The sequence below is a fragment of the Gossypium arboreum genome, chromosome 13 (assembly GCF_025698485.1).
Source record: "Gossypium arboreum isolate Shixiya-1 chromosome 13, ASM2569848v2, whole genome shotgun sequence".
NCBI classification, from domain to species: Eukaryota; Viridiplantae; Streptophyta; class Magnoliopsida; order Malvales; family Malvaceae; genus Gossypium; species Gossypium arboreum.
Genome location: NC_069082.1, coordinates 119,239,745 through 119,259,666, shown reverse-complemented (window position 1 = coordinate 119,259,666; position 19,922 = coordinate 119,239,745). Strand labels below are relative to the sequence as shown.

The 19,922-nt window shown below is 32.0% G+C and overlaps 1 protein-coding gene across 1 annotated transcript in view; it reads left to right on the top strand.

Moving 5' to 3' along the window:
- Positions 1-19,228, top strand: part of LOC108462612 (caffeic acid 3-O-methyltransferase-like) — a 57,248-nt gene extending 38,020 nt beyond the window's left edge. Inside the window, exons 2-3 of the mRNA XM_017762539.2 lie at positions 8,893-9,320; positions 18,970-19,228. Coding sequence (XP_017618028.2) covers positions 8,893-9,320; positions 18,970-19,228 — 687 coding nt within the window. The remainder of the gene's footprint in view (positions 1-8,892; positions 9,321-18,969) is intronic.
- Positions 19,229-19,922: the final 694 nt, after the last annotated feature.

Below are 19,922 nucleotides of genomic sequence, written 5' to 3'. Positions count from 1 at the left end.
CCATGCATTTTATAACTAGGTTATGTATATAAGTTTGCATACCGCCTCGTATATATATTTTAATATTATTTATCTTTTATGCTATTATAGGTATATTTCTAGTACCATTGTTATATATGTATTTTCATTGTATATGTATATATCATATAAATGTTTTAATATTATATGTATTTTGCACATACGTTATGTATATAAGATTTTAACACTATACTCTATATATTATTATATATATTTTAATCTTATTTGTCATATTTTTTTACACTATTATATACGTGTTTCTAATATTATATTGTATATTCCTAATACTATTGTTTATATATATATATATATATATATATATATATATGTGTGTGTGTGTGTGTGTATGTATATGTGTAATGTACAAAATAATTTTATTATTATTCTTATCATTTCTAAGGTATGCATATACTGTATATGTTCTATGTATGTTGTATGGATTTTTAAATATCGCTAAATATATATATATATATCATTTTACGCACGCATTCTTAATATTATTATTATGTGTATACATTCATTATTTTCATTTCGCGTTCAATTCTATTATTACATTATACTTTCATCTTTTCTAATATTATTGTCACATCGATTATTTGTTTCAATATATTCCTAGCTCTTTCATTTATTGATTTTTATTTCATATTATTTTACTTTGCATTATTTCGAAAATCATATTCTTGTGTTGCTAATTAATTTCAATAGTCAAGGCAATATATCGATTTAACATTAAGTCATCGAGTTCATCGCTATGTTGGGTGAACGTCAATTGACCCGTGTTAAAGCGATATACCCTTCTAAAAGAAAAACGGAATAAACTAAAATTTCTTGTTTTTTTAATCAGATCACGACTAAATTTTACATTGAACCCGTATTTTTGAAAATCAAGACAACCTGTGTTTATAAGATACCAATTTTGGGCGTCGCGAGGGTGCTAATACCTTCCTCGCGCGTAACTGACTCCCGAACCCAAATTTTTCTTTGGACTTTTACGTAGACCTAAACTTGGCCTTCTTTTTGTTCTAAAAATAAATTTATTAGGTGTCCGATCACACCTATAAAAAGGATCGGTGGCGACTCCCTTTATTAATAAAATCGAAAGTTGGTTTTCAAATGTTTAATAAATCATCACAATTAGCGACCAACCGAAAGCTAAGCTAAAAAAATTTTACGTCGCTACAAGCAACAACAGGTCTAACTATACTCAATCCAGTTCCTGTTAAATTAGGTTTAGCATAATCATACATAGTACGAGGAGCAGGATTCTGATTTATTGGATCTGCGGCAACCACAGGAGGTAGCTGATTATTCTGATTTTCAGCCATCCCCTCGATTGTAGTTTGACTATAGTCCTCTTGCCCTTACTCTATGTATCGTAGGCTTCGCCTTATTTCTCTTCGGTTTCTGCGAGCTGTGCTTTCGATCTCACTATCAAAAAGTAGAGGTCCTGACGGATTTCTTCTAATTATAAATTATAAAAACCTGCTAGAAGCAAATAAAAGAAATTTAGTAATATAACAAAATTAAAATAAAATTTAACTTGCAATAAAATAAATGGCTAAAGTAATAAAAATTAAGCGTTCCTTATATCTTAGTTCCCTGGCAATGGCGCCAAAAACTTGATGTGCGTGATAAATTTTATATTTATGATTGATCGTACTTGGAAACTAACTATTATCACGATAAAGGCAAGCGCACCTATCGAACAGTAGTATAGCTTATAGCAAGGCCGAAATGTCGAACCCACAGGAACTAAAAGTACTAGTATTAACCTTCTTTTTATTATCTAGCCTAAAAATAAGGGGATTTACTTTATCTAAACTAATTAACTAAACTAAAAATGCACATGAAGTAAATTGGGGAAATACTTTTGGGAAAACTGATTGATTTGGACAATACCCAAGGGAAAATCCACCTAGACTTCACTTGTTATTTGACTCTGAATTAGACTATTTATTCACTTGACTTGATCCGTAAAAATCCCTAATTTATATTATTATCTCTCTCGATACTAAAAACGTCTAACCCTAGGTTGATTAATTGAAATCTCTTTCTAATTAAAACCCCTAGTGTTGCATTAACTCGATCTATGGATTCCCCTATTAGGTTTGACCTTAATCCGGCAGATTTATGTCGCCCTATGTCTAGGGGTGCAATCAATTCCGCTTAATTATGCTAGATCTACTCTTAGAGAGGGACTTTTGCTCCTCTAAATAAGCACATCAGTACTTGAATCAATATTCTGGAATATTAAAGCAAGAATTAAGAACACATAATTAAGAACAAATCAAGTATTATCATATAATTCAAAAAATAATAACAAGATCCCTCTTAGGTTTCACCCCCCTTAGGTATTTAGGGGATTTAGTTCATATATGTAAAAGAAAACATCTCAAAAGAATAATGATAACAAAACATAAAGAAAACCCAAAAACCCCTGAAGGAAATTAAAGGGAGATCTTCAGTCTTAAAGGAGAATCCGGCTTCCAAGATGGATCAGTAGGCTTTCTTCAAGTAATTCCTTGCCTCCTACTCCGTGTTTCTTTTAGGTGCCCTTCTAGGGTGTTTATATAGGCTTTAGAATGCTTCCAAACCCTCAAAAGTGGCTTTTTCCAAATAGAACTAGACTTGGGCTCGACAAGGACACGGCCGTGCTACACACCCGTGTGAGGTGGCTTAGGCCGTGTTAGAGTCTGCTAAAAAGGCACAGGTGTGTGGTCTACCCGTGTAAGGAAGTCTAGGTCGTGTTGATTTCTCACGTTAACCCATTTTCTCCGTTTTTGGCCCGTTTCTCGCTCTTTTTACTCTCCTATGCTCACCTAAGTATAAAACATGAAATTAAAGGATTAGAAGCATCGAATACTACAAATCTAATGATAATTCATCCATAAATGTGCTAAGCATGGGACAAAAATATGTATAAATTACGACTTATCATGGATCCACAATCATGGAGTTAGTCCCAATATGCTTTATAAGCACTTAACCACTCTGAGCTCTTACTTTAAGAACATTGAATTTAAAGCATATGTGCTTTGACTTTGATGTGCTCCTTTTGTTATTGGAATAAAGGGCTATCATTTATTGTCACAATTTAAAATGTTAAATTTTTGCTTCCATATTCAATACAAAATGGACTCTGTATACCTGATGATCTCTAACTTATCAAACTCTGATATGAGAGAATGTAATATTTGTTTTCTAAAATTGTTTTATGAATCGTTTAATTGCTTTGCAATTATCCACACCCAAATTGCTCAAATATTTGCACACCATTCTAACAATGTACGCAATAGCTAAACATGTACAAACTTGAACTTACATTAGACTTCTCATTACTGAAAATAAGGAATTTTATGTATTTCTGTAATCTCAAAATCATTCTTGGGGTATTGATTGAGACTATGCTTACTCCTACTAAGCTTGTGGTATATACAATCATTATCCAAAACAATCTTGAAATCGAATGAGATAATCACTTGGTAAATATTGTAGTACAATTGATGAGAGGCTTGCTTAAACCCATAAATGGATTTCTTTAATTTTCAAACCATTCACTTTGCATCATTAGACAAATTTTTTTGGTTGTACAATATAATTTATCTCATCAATGTTGCTATTGAAAACACAATATTGGCATTCATCCTGTCATACCCAATTCTCTTAAGGACCTGAACTCAAAGAAGAGCTGGGGAGCTGATTGTATAGAAATAGAAATTTTTTACTCTAATTAGATATTTAGAAACTTAAGTGGTTGATTGGGGATGGTAGGATTTCAATCCTGGTTTAGTTACATTGGAATTGACTAGTCCCATAATGGGATACAAAATGATTAGAATTGAGTGGTTGTTTTGGTTTGTGGAGACAATGTCAATGGAATATATATGTGTGTGTGTGTGGAAACAAAATTCTTCTCAGTTCTGTTGACCAATTTTTCTCTTTCTAAAGCATCATCTTCTTCAGACGCTCTGAAGAAAAAGAGGGTGTAGCTGAAGGAAGCTCTACATGTCACAACCATCGTATGAATTAAAGTCTGATAGTAGAGAAATTGAGGAACTAATAAGCTTCCTTCCCTCTATTTACTTGTGGATTAAAAAAAGAAGTAGAGTAAAAACTCTTAAAAGCTTCTGTATCATTATGAATTTTGGGTTTTTAAGGGTTGAACGCCTTTAGTTTAACCAATAAATGGTTGACATGCTTAGCTATTAGGACAAAAGAGGCTCTGGCATTTGGACAAACTAAGCTGTCGAGGATAAAATAAGTAAGGTGAGTTTATGTACTCTACTTTTTAGGTGATCTATAGTGCTGTGGTTCTAGATCGAAATACCTTCTTGTCTATAACATATTGTGTTTAGAAACTTGAATGTAAATGAAAAGTGTTGAAAGGGTATGCTACGAGTACATAGACTAATAGAAGCATGTGAATGTTGTAAGAACGAATGTTATTTGTCTAGTGGCCATGTCTCAATGTTTAAATATTTTGCGTACCCTGTGTGGGTATATAGTGTCGTTGTGTGTGTGTGAAGTGCATGAAATGCATATTTATAACGGTGGAGTATGAAGGGAAAATTATTGATGGGTTAGATGAAGTTAGGATTTGGATTTGGGAAATAGAATTTCCGTTTACCATTATCCGAAATTGTAACCTTCCCAACCCAATCTAGACATTAAACTCGAATTTAGGAGATTACATCAGCCACCAAGATGGCTTAGTATGATTGAAGTTCAAAAAAAATAGTCAACTTAAAACATTTATTAGTGTTAAAAGAAAATTTAGTCTATTCTCAGAAAAGCTGGCGAGTTATTAAAAAAAAATGTTTTAGTTTAACTTCTATAAGTAACAATAATTTCTTTAAGAAAACTTAGTTTATTTATTACTCACTATTTATTTACAAACTAACAGTGGAAAGTGATTTTTAACTTAGTTTTAATAAAACCTATATTTCATGCTTAATTAATTAAAAACCATATGTTAAATTAAGTTAACTGTTTCAGTTTAAAAATAAGTCTCATGCCATAGTTCAAAAATAAATCCATACAATCTCTGAATAATAAATTATCAAATAATAAATCTAAAATGTTTATATAAGAAAACATATTTGAGCCGAGCCCCTTTGAGTGTCGTGTTCGCATCTTAACCTGGTTGGTTATCTGAAAAGATAGAAATTAAAAGGGAATGAGCTATAAAGCTCAATGTGAGTAACATTACAAGCAAAACCAGTGCAAATAGTCAATAAGTCATAATAAATAATAACATGTGATAATTATCAAATCAGAGTATCGGTTTTTCAGATTAACCATCAATAGTATCTTAGAATTCATAACAATTTCAGAATGTCAATATTTTAGTTCACTTAACAATTTATACATAAGTATAAATATGTCATCATAGAAAATTCAGTTTGTATGCACATGCTTTATGAATGTCATACTATTTCAGTTTAACAGAAAAGATCTTACCCCACCGCTACATACCACAATGGGAGTTCCCTAAAACTCCAATCACCTACACATCGGGTTATGGTTTTAACCATCAATAGTTTGCTGATAAACTGTCAACGCTTGTAGACGCATAGCAAAAACATTGTAGATGGAATCTACCTATGAATGTGGTTATACAAAAAATAATACAGGTAAAAACTGCCACTAGCTATGGATGCACAAGATGTTTGCAAATAATAGTTGTCGTTGGATTGTGTATGCACAACAAAAACGTTGCAGATGGAATCTACCTTTGGCTGTGGGTTCACAGCAAAAACAATCCAAATAGGATCTATCAATACAATAGCAATATGAAATGTTCGAACAAAACAATACACAACAAAATAATGCAGATAAACTACCAATACTTCCTCCATACATATTGTCCCACCTATGAAATGCAATATGACATGTTCAAATAGATCAATACAATAACATTTGATATGCTTTTGATACAACTCTACAATAGCACTAGTATGCTCATAATAGCTTGATTTCGTAGTAATTAATATGTCAGAGACAAATCAATTCTGTAGTAAAAGTAATACTTTTCGTGTGTTTGGATTAATAGTAACATAAGGCATATTGTATGTACGATCGCAAGTATAGATACAATAGTCATATATAAATTGTTCACAATTCATGTAATTATGTATATAAATACCATGATAATTCAATCAATCATGGATTCTAACATAAAACATGCTATTAGGGACTTAATTGAACAAAATTAAACATTAAAACAATTTGACAATTAATTAGGGACTAAACTGAACAAAACATAAATTTTTGGGTCAAAAGTATATAATTTGAAAAATAGGGGCACACGACCGTGTGGCTAGGCCGTGTGCAATGCCTTAAGCTATGTGGAGGGGTTATATGGTCGTATGGCCAAGTTGTGTAACAAATTGTGGCTGTGTGGAAATTGGAAAATTAAGCTATATAAGAGACAAGACCGTGTGGCCAGGTCGTATAGTTCACGAACCACACTAAGGTTTCTAAGGCACATGGCTGTGTGGTGAGTCGTGTGATCCACAGGCCTATGTGGCAAATAGTATGAAGGGGTCTTGGTAGTGTGAGAAGCAAACTATCCTAGGGTTTTAGGGGGACATGTCTATGTGGTCCACATGCCCATGTGGCCCTATCTTAGGCATAGTTTTACCCCAATTTGCTTGTAAAAGAGCACCCACATTTCACTAGAAGAGCGAGTGACGTCCCTCCCATTTAAATCTTATCAGGGTACCTAAAGTGGGTTCTTTAAATGATATTTATACAGGTTAATGTTTTTTTTCAAAATTAATCAAGATTAATAGAAGATTTTGGAAAGAATTGAAAAAATTGAAATCGAATTGAAGTATTAATGTGGATTGATGCTATTTCGAATATCTGAGTTCTACTAATTGAAAGGGTTAAACTTATAGATTTTTTGATAAAGGTACAAAGGTTATAAATGACGAGTTTGACAACCAAGAAGAAAACATTTTAATGGAGATTGATTTTGATTCGGGTAAGCAAAGAAATAATTTTAACAACAAAATAATGTGAAATATTATGAAAAAGGGGAGAAAAGAAAATATGAAGATACATAGAGAATAGAGGGAGAAATTGTAATTGGAATGAAAGAAATAAATCAAAATTGTAACGTAATTAGGAAAGAGGACTAAATAGCTATATTTTTAAACTTTTAAGGGGTTGTAGGGTATTTTACCTTTTTAGTAAAAATAAAAGGGAAATAGAGGTGAGGTTGGCATGACTTGAACTTGGGAATCCAAAGAGGAAAGGAGAATGCTTAACCAATTGGGCCGTTGGCCACACTTGTTTATTTTCTACTTCATGTAATATTTATTATAGTGTGGTTTTAATCCTAGGTTGCTAAAGTTAAAAAGAAAAGAAATGAGAGAGACGGGGTTTGAACATAGGATCACAAAAAAGTGTACTAGCTACTTAACCATCAAGCTTAAGGCTTATTTCTTGGTTACTCATTTCATCTAACCTTCTATACTTTGGGGCATTACAAAAATTATGGGTGCAAATTGTGATGTGCGAAACTCTGATCCTTGAAAAGGGGACACTACAGTATTTGAGCATCAAAGATAGAAATAAAGAAATGGAAGAATGGGCGGATGGATAGGGAAAATGAAATTTCCGTTAGATTTCACAATTCAGTTTTACTGGGTGAAAACCGTGAAGTGCTAAGCTCTAAGCCTTGCGGAGCGGACACTATGATATTCAAGCATCAACGTTAAATATGAAACAAAATGATATCATCTAACTTACTAGAGTGATCTTGTGGCGGCGATTATTAGGTTCCATAGAGTAACACCATAGCGACAATCAAGAGCTATATGGCCCGATACTACAACGATGAGGGTCCTCCATGTGACACCTCAAAAAAGGTATAAGGTGTAAGACCATAGCTCGACTATGGAAACTAATAGAGTTCGTTGGGACAATAAACATGGGGATTATAAGGTGTAAGACCATGGCTCGTCTATGGCAACCAATAGAGTCCATTAAGACATAAAACACTGGATAGTCCGTTAGGAAATTAAACATGGGTCCATACTTAGTATGACCATAGCTTAACTATGGCACCAAGTCTGCCAAAGGACGAGCTTGAAAGTTGCTAGGACAAGGTAATGGATATTGAGCTATGATTAGCACAGAAGAACAAGCGTAAACGAGGTAGCTTAAAGATCTTCCAAAATGTAAGGAGAAGGAAAAACATGTAGAAAAGTCTGAAGTTGTAGGTAAGTCTCTTAATGAGGATTAACTATGATAACTGTGGGAGAACCCGTGGGTGTGAGGCTGTAGGTCTTGGGTGAATAAACTTGAAATCGTTTTACTGATTTCTTCGAGCAAATTTTATTCTTGAAAAACATCATTAATACATAAAAAATTTATAAAAATTGAATTCATTAATAATCAAAATCTAAAACTTCGTAATAAATAACATCTATTAATTGATATACCATATCGTAAATTGAAATCTTAATCTAATAATTTCAATAAATAAATAAATAAATAGAAAATTAATAATGATACATACTGTTTTTATATTTTTGTTGGAATCATAAAATTTTGAAATAAATTTTAATAAATTAAAATTCATCATGTCAAATCATTAAATATACATATAACTTTTAATTTAGGTTAACATTAAATGATAAGTAATAAAAATTGGATCCGTGAAAATTAATAAGATGAAAGATTTTCTTGTATCATTTTAATAAATTAATCCAAATCCTAGCCTTGTGGGCTCCATATAATTCGGAAAAAAAAACGTTTACCACTTCTATAAATGTCGTTTCAGAACTGCATGCATTTCAACTGCCTATTCATAAATTTCTGTGCATTTGATTAAACTTTCTGCAAATTCTTATCCAAACCCAGAATTACAGGAAACTAAAAGTCAGGATGATGAGTTCACAACAAAGTACAACAAAGGAAGAGGAAGATTGTTTACGGGCAATTCAATACGCTACTTCAACAGTGCTCCCTTTTGCTTTGAAAGCCGCCGTTGATCTTGATTTATTCGAGATTATAGCGAAATCGGGTCCAGGTTCCATGGTTTCTGCTGCTGAGATTGTCTCCAGACTTCCAGCTAAGAACCCTAATGCTTCCGAAATCATCGACCGTATACTTCGATTTCTGACGGCCCATTCGGTCTTGGATTGCAAGGTTGCTACCGCTGAAGACGGAAACACGACGAGATTATATGGTATTGCTTCAATCGGCAAATACTTTGTTCAAAATGAAGATGGAATTTCCGTAGTTCCAATGCTGCATCTGAATATGGATAGACATGTGTTCGAGTCTTGGTTAGTCTTCTTTTTCTTCGACTCTTTGTATCATATTTTTCCTAACATCAGTGATCATTTAACCAAAAATTTCTGGTAATGACAACTCTCTCGTCCCTTTCAAAAATATTGTAGTGAGTTAATTTCCATCCATTTCGAAAATTAGTAATTAAGAATAATTAATCACTATAATTAATATTTTCATCAATTATATATAAATAGTGATATAATAATATTAAATCTATAAATATTGAAGGCTTAATTTGTAAATATTAAACATATAAATATTGCAGTGGATGGATTGTCCCTTGTTTGCTGTCAACTTAATGCGCTTACCTTACTATGGAAATATATAGCCCTATCGTTTATCGTTTAGCAAAAAGATATAGCCCTCCCCTATTGGACTGGATGGAAGAGAACTCCCAAACAAAAACACAAAACAAAGACATTTAATTATTCAGGGTTTAATTTGTTAATACTACACACGTAAATATTGCTTGACAAAAAAAAAACATGTAAATATTGAGAACTTGATTTGTTATTATATGAATTAAAATTATAAATAATTGACCAAAAACATGTGGTGATTAATTTCCTTAATTGTTCACTTTCGAATTTTCAAGAATTAAATTATTCTGATTTAAATCGATTTTCTCAATATTGAAATTTAGAGACTAAAAATATTTTTACCAATAAATTTTTAATTGTTAGATATATATTAATAAAATTATTATATTTATTTAATATGATAAAAATATTAGCCAATTCAAAATTTTATATACATGTTGAGTACAATTATAGTGATGCATTCAATTGTTTGATTGTCAAGACACTAATCATACAAGTTTTAAAAGCGTATAATATTTAATTAGTTTTACACAAGTATAAACCAATCCTTTCAATTGTTATATTTTCATGTTATTTTTTTAATTTTAAATTGTAATTGCAAATATTTATACAATTAATAAAACTCTTGATCGAGTTGGTGTCACAAGATAATAGGGTACTAACTCGGTTTGAAAATGACTAATATATCCTTTTATTAAATGACTATTGCTATTTTTCGATGGCCTTTTTTTTACTTTTTCATACATTTTATATAGTTCTTAAATAAAAAAATTGTTACCACTTAAGGTCGTTAATTGCTTGTCAAAGTTGAATGGAAGTGTCTGACTGCAGTAGCCACTACGGCTTGCCACTACGAAATCAATGTAAAAAAATAACAAATTACACAAAGGTTTGTAAGCAGCTCAGTTTCCATACGTCTACAGAGCCTAGCTCGGTGAGTAATTCCTTTATCTTTAATCCAAAATATAACAACTGAATCACACTCTATCACTCCCCTAAATATCTTACCTTTATACCTAAAGGCTTTCAATTCAATTGCACTCTCTCAAAATAATTCCACAGCGAAGAAAACAAAGTGCTTTCAATAAAGCTCTTCCTAAACCTAGACTAGTTTTAAAACATATCTAAGGTTTGACTTGCTAACATAGAAATTAAATGAATACAAAGCAACACCTTAAAAATAGCAATTACATAATATACTAATAAAAACACAATTAGATGAAGATATGGTCTTTTAAAATCAACAACACAATCTCGATCAATTCTGCACATAACACTGGTTAAATTGAGTCACCTGAATCTAATTAAATCTTCAATAGCCACATATTGTTTTCCATAGATGAACCATTGTATCTTTAACCTATTAGCACATTCACTAGTCCAAAGATTTCACTTCATTAAATTGCCAACTTAATTATGGCAAATTCACTGCTTCAGTGGTAGTTTGCAATAGGCACTACTGAGTGCCATTTAGTTCATTTACCAAAACTTACCTCAAAAATTAAATCTCTATCAAGGTTGATCAAGCTTTCCATATTTAGAGCACACATCCATCTTCACAAGGTAAGCTTCGATGCATCTTGATTTGCCTTAATATAAAGATATAAAAAATCATAAAGTCAGTTCATATCTTCTTAGATAGCATATCTTATCACACAAGGTAAGTAAATTACATAAGAATCCTTGAAAAGTAATATTTTTTTATTCAATATCTTCTAATGATAAACATGGGATTGACTACAAAAAAATCCTCAAAAAGAGACAAGCTAACCATCAAAATATTTTGGTCAAACAAACAAACAAATAAGAGAAGTTTCATGTCTAGGGCGGTGATTGACCAAAGTGGGCACTTCTATTAGCCATTTCCAAAACTTGCCTCAACAATCTCCCCTTTTTGTATTTTGGCCAAAAACTATGCAACCTATTCTACAAGCAATTCTTCAAGTATAAATACAACACAAGCATCAGCAATAGCAAATTCCAACTCAACCTTTAACTCGGTTTGTTCTCTCCCCTTTTTTTTGAACAAAAATTCCAAAAGAACCTCAAGCAATTGTAATTGAAGAAACATCTCCATAAGCTAATTTTTTATCAATAACACAAAGTAATAACACGTCACTAGCACCATGAATAAACAAAACAAATAATAAGCATGGAAAAGAAAAAAAAATCCCTTATTAATACCATAAACACACTCTCCCTTAGTTATAGCATCAACTCACTCCGTTCGATAAGATATTTCAACAAGGGGTGCAAAGGATGCTAACTTATCAACAATTTTGTATGTGGGACATGTAACTCATGGAAGAACAAGGTTATTTACCACAAGATCTTGAGAGAGTAGAAATATCTATATGTTGATTTTCAAAAGTTATTACATTAGTTTCTATTTCACATTTCACTTGTGCATTAATCAACCTCTAATCTTTTTGCACCCATGTCTATTTTTAGTTGAATCTTGGCTGACTCTGAACTTTTCTTTTAGAATTTATCATTCTTAGATCTTTCAACATCTTATAAAAATGTAATTTGATATGAAAAACCATACTACAATTGTGGCAGACAATCCTTATTTTCCTATGTTCTTGTATTCCTTGTACTGGCCTCTCATATTTCCTCTAAACAAATTCTTACTTCTGACCATGCGATGTGCCACGAGAAGTAGGCACTTCCTTTGCCACTTGAAAAACAATATTTCTTTCACCTTTGGATCAGCTCTTTGTAGGTTCACTATGGTTCATCTCAAAAGTTTCAAATGAACCTATGAGTTCATCAATCTGCAATTAATCAAGGTCCTTTGCCTTCTCAATAGTCATCACCTTGATTGCAAATCTCTCAGGTAGAGATCGAAGGACTTTTCTCACCAACTTCGAGTTTGAAGATTTATTTCCAAGAGCAAAATCTTGATTTGACAAGTTATAAAACCTTGCATAAAAGTCATTAATAGTTTCATTATCCATCATCCTCAGAGTCTCAAACTTGGTGTCAACATCCATAGCTTCAATTATTTCATTGTGTTGGTTCTTGTAGGAAAAAACCTGGTTTGGAAACGATTTTCTTGCACAGTAGAAAATTAAAATTTCAAAAATTGACCCAGTTTGTTATATTTATAGTAATAAACTTTAACCAAATTCATACCTGTGTTTTTGGATAAGCAGATCCTAAATGTTTTCTAGCTTTCAACCAAAAGATCTTCTCTACTATTCTTGTACCGCGAATTGTTTCGAGTATGGGCTCGAACCAATTGAATCAAAATATAGAACTAGAAAAAGTTTTCCTTTCAAGGTGTAAACCAAAATTCTCTCTTCTTTAGTAGAAATCAGTAAAATTGTTATTCTAAAAATATGTTTATAAGTTAAGAATAAATTTTCTTTATTTTTCGGTAGAATAATAATCTCTCAAATGTTGTATTAAAAGCTCTACCAGTGCCATCTTCTTATAAGAAGAGAAGGTAGAACCTTTGTAGAGTTGTAGAGATTTATTTTAAGTAGAAAAATAATCCTACTTAGAGTAGGAGAGGGATGAACGACTCACCATTATATTTCTATTAGGGTTGTCGCCTCCTTCATGTTATATGAAGGGTCACATCGAGGCTTTTTTGACCTAGTACTCTATAATATGATCAAACCCGATTCAATTTTTCTATTTCCCAAAATAAACTTTAATATTTACATCTTAAATAATTTTCTCATCCCAATTTTACTCCAGTATAATTTTGATGATTTTACCCCAGTAAAATTGTGACGATTTTACCCCCAATAAAATTTTGAGAAAATTAGTTCAATATGTCATAACTCAACATGTTCACTATGACTGAATGCTTTATTTTCATTTTTAGGCTTCAAAGCAGTCCAAAAACATAAACTCATTCTTCCATCATTTTTAAGTAATACTATATAGGATTGCAAATTTCCATTTTATTTTCATTTAAATTTCCATTTTGAAACCTACATTCATTTTCAAATGATCCAATTTCTCCATTTTAGAAAACCATAATCATTCCTGAATGTTTCTCATTTTCATTTTCTATTCATTCGGTTCATGTTTATTCAAACACGCAATTCATTTCTAGTTTCAACAAGTTAACGGAGAGACCAATTGGACATATGTAATTGAGGATAAAATGATTTGTAATTAAGTTATGGCTTTTCACCTATTAATTATAAACTTATTTAATCACAAAGTCATTCTACTATAGTATCGTGATTGAGCTCTCCCCAACAACATACCATTACGAAAGCAATTACTCGGTTGCTCATCCAATGACCTTGTCATTAGTGTGTTACTCTCATAGGATATCCTTGATCTCTTTAGGATAATATATGCTCTCCCAATATGATCATGTTTTATCTCATGGTAACTATTACATATTCCTTCATGAAAAGTCAATCACTATCAATTATTGATCAAGTCATCCATCACAAAGACGGATGACCCATGGCCACGTTTACTTTTCATGAACCATGTAATGCCAATGAGAGGATATCATTTACCCATGTTTTAGGCAATGGATTTCATTGTTGTGAATGACGCTTTATACTACAAAAGCCGTACACCTAACGCACCACCTTTCAGTTCCTTATCTATTTAAACTCAGGCTTTTACTTACATTAAAGTGTATGACTCACGCATACATAGTCCGCCATCCACTCAAGATTTAGGTATGCCACACTATGAACGTCACAAGTGAACGAATCCATAAATGGATTTAGGATCTATTTTGCTTGGGTCATGCCTGATGTACAGTCAATCCAGTCAATCACATATGTGTCTATCTTCTTGCAGTCATCAGCTCTGATGCCAAAGACAAGGCATCTCCCCAATTGGACTTAATAGAAAAAATATTAGTCTTTTAATTGGTTTGCACATTTTCGTTCAGACTAATGACATGTTTAGGTTCATCTACCAATACAAGTTGTCTTTCCGTATTACGATCCGACCACGTAATATCGTTTAGTATTAGCTAAACATTAAACATCCAATGAGCAACATTTGTTTCTATTTTGCTTTGCGTGCAAAAATCATGTGAGGAAGATTATACAAAGTATACTAATATAATCAATGAATTTTTTTTATTAATCAATCTGTTCGAAAAAATTACAAGTGTATATTGACGAAAATACTACACTTGGGGCATCAGATCCAACAGTTCATTCATCAACTATCTCTAGGATTAATCAAACTCTTGGAAATTAACACCGTAAAAGATTGCATTAAGGGCATTTGAGTTTTCATTTGCAAGCCTCCTTTCTTCGGTGTTCCAAGTGGTTTCTACATGGAAGTTTTGACACCGACAATATTAATAGTAAGGCGCTTCCAGCCTTTGAAAATTGATTTTCATGCTTCCTAATCAACAAAATTTATGAAAGCTTTCATTTTAGCTTTCCAATAAGTATAATTTGCTCCATCCAACATAAGGGGTCAAAATAATAAAGTTTCTTCCATCTCAAGCAAGTATTGACACTAGGAACATTGTTAGCTATGTTAAGTGAGAGGCTTTGATACCAATTGTTACCACTTAAAGTCGTTAATTGCTTGAATTGTCCAAGTTGAATAGAAGTTCCTGATTGCAGTGGCTGCTACAGCTTGACACAATGAAATCTATGTTAAAAAATAACAACTAACACAAAAGTTTGTTTACACAATTCGATTTCCCTACGTCTAGGAAGCCTAGCTTAGTAAGTAATTCCACTATCTTTAATCCAAAATATAACTAGTTAATTACACTCTAAACACTCACCTCTAAATTCTCCCCCTAAGAATTCATATTGTAAATTCTACTAGTTTTCAATTCAATTGCACTCTCTCAAAATAATTCCACAATGAATAAAATAAAGTGCTATTAGTAAAGCTCTTTACTAAACCTAGAAAATCCTCAAAGCATATATAGGTTTCGACTTGCTAAAATAGAAATTAAATTAATACAAGGTAACTCCTTAAAAATAGAAATTACATAATATAAGAATAAAAGAATAATCTAATGAAGATATGGTCTCATAAAATTAGCAACAAGATCTCAATCAATTCTTCACATAACACGGGTTGAATTGATTCACTTGAATCCAGTCCAATCTTCAATGTCCACAGATTGTTTTCTATGGATGGACCATACAATCTTCAACATATTAGCACATTCACTAGTCCAAAGATTTTGATTCATTAAATTGCCAACTTAATTATGGAAAGTAACTTCACTACCTAAGTGGCAGTTTGCAGTAGACACTATTGAATGCTAGTCAGCTTATTTAACATAAATAGCCTCAACAGTCAAACCTCTATCAAGGTTGATCAAGCCTTTCATATTTAAAGCACACATCCATTTTCACAAGCCTTAATATAAGGATACAAAAGATCATAAAGTCAGCCCATATCTTCTTGGATAACATATCTCAGCATACAAGCTAAGTAAATTACATAAGAATACTTAAAAATTACTCTTGTTTGATTCAATCTCTTCTCTAATGATAAACACGAGATTGGCTATACAAAATCCTAAAAAAGGGACAAGCAAATCATTAGAATATTTTTATCAAATATGCCAAAAAATAAGACAAGTACAATGTCTACCGCAATGATTAACCAAAGTGGGCACTTCCATCAGTCATTTCCAAAATTTTTCTCGACAAAAACTAAAATGAACATGTCTAGGGATTAAACTCCTATTTAATGGATTTACGGAGTGTGTCTCGCATTTTTTAGTCAAACTAGAGTCAAAGAAGAGGCAACATTGCGATAAGGAATCACACGACGTCACAACGACGCGACAACATTTGAAACAGAGGTAAAGAAAAGGCGATAACGGCATGACAAGGAGCCTAGGATGTCACGACGATGCGAAAAATTCCAAATTTTATACTCTTAGCAGGGTTACTTTTTCCAATTAAACTTTGATTACTCCAGAAAATTTTTAGTTAAATTAATCCTCTATTTTAGCCTATAAATAGAGCCATTATAATTCTAACAAAGTGATAATAACACAACTTTAGAGAAAAATCAATAAAGAGTTTTAGAGAGCTTTAAGGAATTTTGTGTTTTAGCTAGAGACTTTGTATTCGGGGTTAGGGTTTATTTTGAATTTCTCCATCTTGTACTATTCGTTTGTTTGCTCATTAGTAAAGTCCCCTTTTCTCGTGGTTTTTTATCCTCTTGATTGGAGGAGTTATTTTACGAAAATTTGTGTGCCCAATTTTCTTTATTCTTTATTTCTTGTTGTTTATTATTGTCTCCTTACCCCCTTCATATAAGATTTTCAAGGATACCCTGATTTATGGTAGAGATAAACTCTCGTTTGACAATGTAAAGGGAAACTTGTTGAGCAAAGACAATCTCGACAATGAGTTAGGTTTGAATGGCAAGTTAAATGGGCAAGCCTCAGTTTTGGTTGTGAGAAACAGATCGAAGTCAAGGAATTAAGACAAGACTTGTGGCTATTGCAAGAAATTATGTCACATTAAGGCATAATGTAATAAGCTACAAAATAAGAACAGGAGGGCTACTAAGAGGAATGAAATAGAAAAGAGAAAAGTCAAGGTAGTCGATGCTAGTGTGGCTGAGGATAAGGGTGATGATTGGTTGTTGGTGTCTACGACTGAAAGGTCTAAGCTTACGTTCGAGTGGATCCTAGATTCGAAGTGTTCTTACTTGTCCCAACAAGGACAAGTTCTCCACATATAAGCTAGTTGAAGTATCTTATGGAGCTCTCTTTTTGGTGAAAAGTCAAAAAATCGACACTCTATATATTAGGCGGGGTTCAACAATGATTGGTGTAGTAGTAATTTTCTCGTCTATTATGGAGTTAGAGTCAACTCAGTTATCACATATCGACTTGGTCATTTGAGTAAGAAAGGTATCATTGTTTTGAATAAGAGTTTTCAAATTTCCAAGTTCAAACACCATTTGGACTTGGTTAGTATCTTTCCAAGATCAAGTTACGCCCATAACGGGGCACAAAAAAAGATGCACGTTAAAATATGAGTCAATGTAGAGATTTGTGAAGTGTGTATCGTATTTTTCGATCAAAGCAAAGGCGAGGTTACAACAAGAAATTACACGATGTCACAACGACACGACAACATTTGAAACAGAGGCAGTAGCGTGACGAGGAGCCTATGACATCACAACGACACAGTGAATTCCAAACTTAAAGCAATTACATATTATACTCTCAATAGGGTTATTTTTCCCAATTAATCTCTGGTTACTCTAGAGAAGTTTTACTATCTATTTTTAGCCTATAAATAAAGCCATTATAATTCTAATAGGCAGATAATAACACAACTTTAAAGAGAAAATCAAAAGAGAGTTTTAGAGCGTTTTAAGAGAATTTTGTGTTTTAGCCAGAGAGCTTTGTATTGGGGGTTAGGGTTTGTTTTGAATTTCTTCATCTTGTACTCTTCATTTGTTTTCTCATTGGTGAAGTCTCATTTGCCCATGGTTTTTTATCCTATTGATTGGAGGAGTTTTTCCACATAAATTTGTGTGCCTAATTTTCTTTATTCCTTCTTTCTCATTGTTTATATGCGCCGATCCCCAATGAGATTTCTAAACAAATTCATTACCACTATATCAATAATAATTCTTGAGTAAACTTTAAAAATATTAACTTTTAACATAAAATGTTTTCTCTCACCAAATTTGTGTATATAGATAATGTCACCAATGAGTTGGTATCATAAGTCAACTTGACACTAACTTACAATTGATGACAACATCATGATTATCAATTTTAGTGCATTTAATATTGTTAATATGATGTATTTGTGTTTAAATTTTGTTTTACTCAAAATTTCCCTAACTTTTTAATATCATATATATTTTATGTGTTGTTATGATTAATTAGTTTTAAACTACACGTTTGTTTCATTATTTATTATATGTTATTCTTAAATACAAATTTGTGTTCTGAACTTTTATTTTTATATACATATACATGTGATACAATTTCGTGATATATTTATCGTGATGTGACACTCTAGATATTACTTAAATCCATGTTCACTCTCAAAACCTTTATCATGATTTCCTGTTGTGATTGCTATTTAAATTGGTCTTTTAACTATTTTGAACATCACTTTCTATATCTTTGAAATTTTATGGAATTTGTTACTCGTCTTTAATAGCTTCACTTTAAAGTTATTTTAAATTAACTTGACTTTATATATATATTTAATTTAAAGCCGAATAGGGCATTAATCTTATGAATTTAGGCGAGGCATTGCATATCTATATTAACTATCAAGATTTTAAAATTGCAAATTACAAACAAATTTTTAATCACCGTATTTTTCTTTGGGTTCATTAAATCATGTAAAATTTTGTGTAGGAACTTCTTGAAAGAGGCAACATTGGAAGGTGGGTTGTCATTTGTGAGGGGATTTAGGGGAGACTTGTTTGAGGCGGTTACAAAAGATAGAAATTTAGCCAATAATTTCAACCATACAATGTCCAACCACACTGCCATAGTCATGAATAAAGCCCTACAAATCTACAAGGGTTTTGAAGGCTTAACCCAAGTGGTTGATGTGGGAGGAGGATGGGGCACAAATCTTAAGCTCATCATTTTCAAAGTACCATCGAATTAAGGGCAATAACTTTGATTTGCCCTTTGTTGTTAAAGATGCACCCAGTATTCCAGGTAATCATACCATTGACTCAATTTTATTTTATTTTATTAAAAAAATATGATGGAATTGAGTCAAGTTACAAATTGTGAAATATTTGGGCTTAATGAAAATTTAGTGTTTAAAGTTCGATTGAAGCTTAATTGAGTTTTACTTTTTAAATTTGCGCTTAATTTTATATAAAAGAAAATAAATTACTTGAGCCTTTAGATGAAACTTAATTACATAATAGAGAATAAGCTTGATTTTCAGAAATTAACTCTAACTTAATTATTTGTGTTTGAGCTCAAATTTTATTTTGAATGAAATATTTATAAATCTATGGTGTAATCGAAAATAAAAACTTCAATGAGACTTGTGAGTCATAGCAAGTCAAGTAATAGACTATATAAATTCAGCTTGCTACAATGATTGAGTAGAATAATATCTTCCTTTTTTTTTTTTGGTGATACAAGAAAATCAAAAAAACAACTAATATGTAAGTATAACACTCATAGTCCTATCCCTATCAAGAAGGCTGTGAATTCCTTCAGGAGGAACATCAAAGACTTGCAAATTCTCTTTTCCTAACAAGGCTTGTTTAGCTAAATAATCCGCACCATGATTATGTTCTCTTGGAATATAATGTAGAGACCACGGGCTTTCATGAGATAAA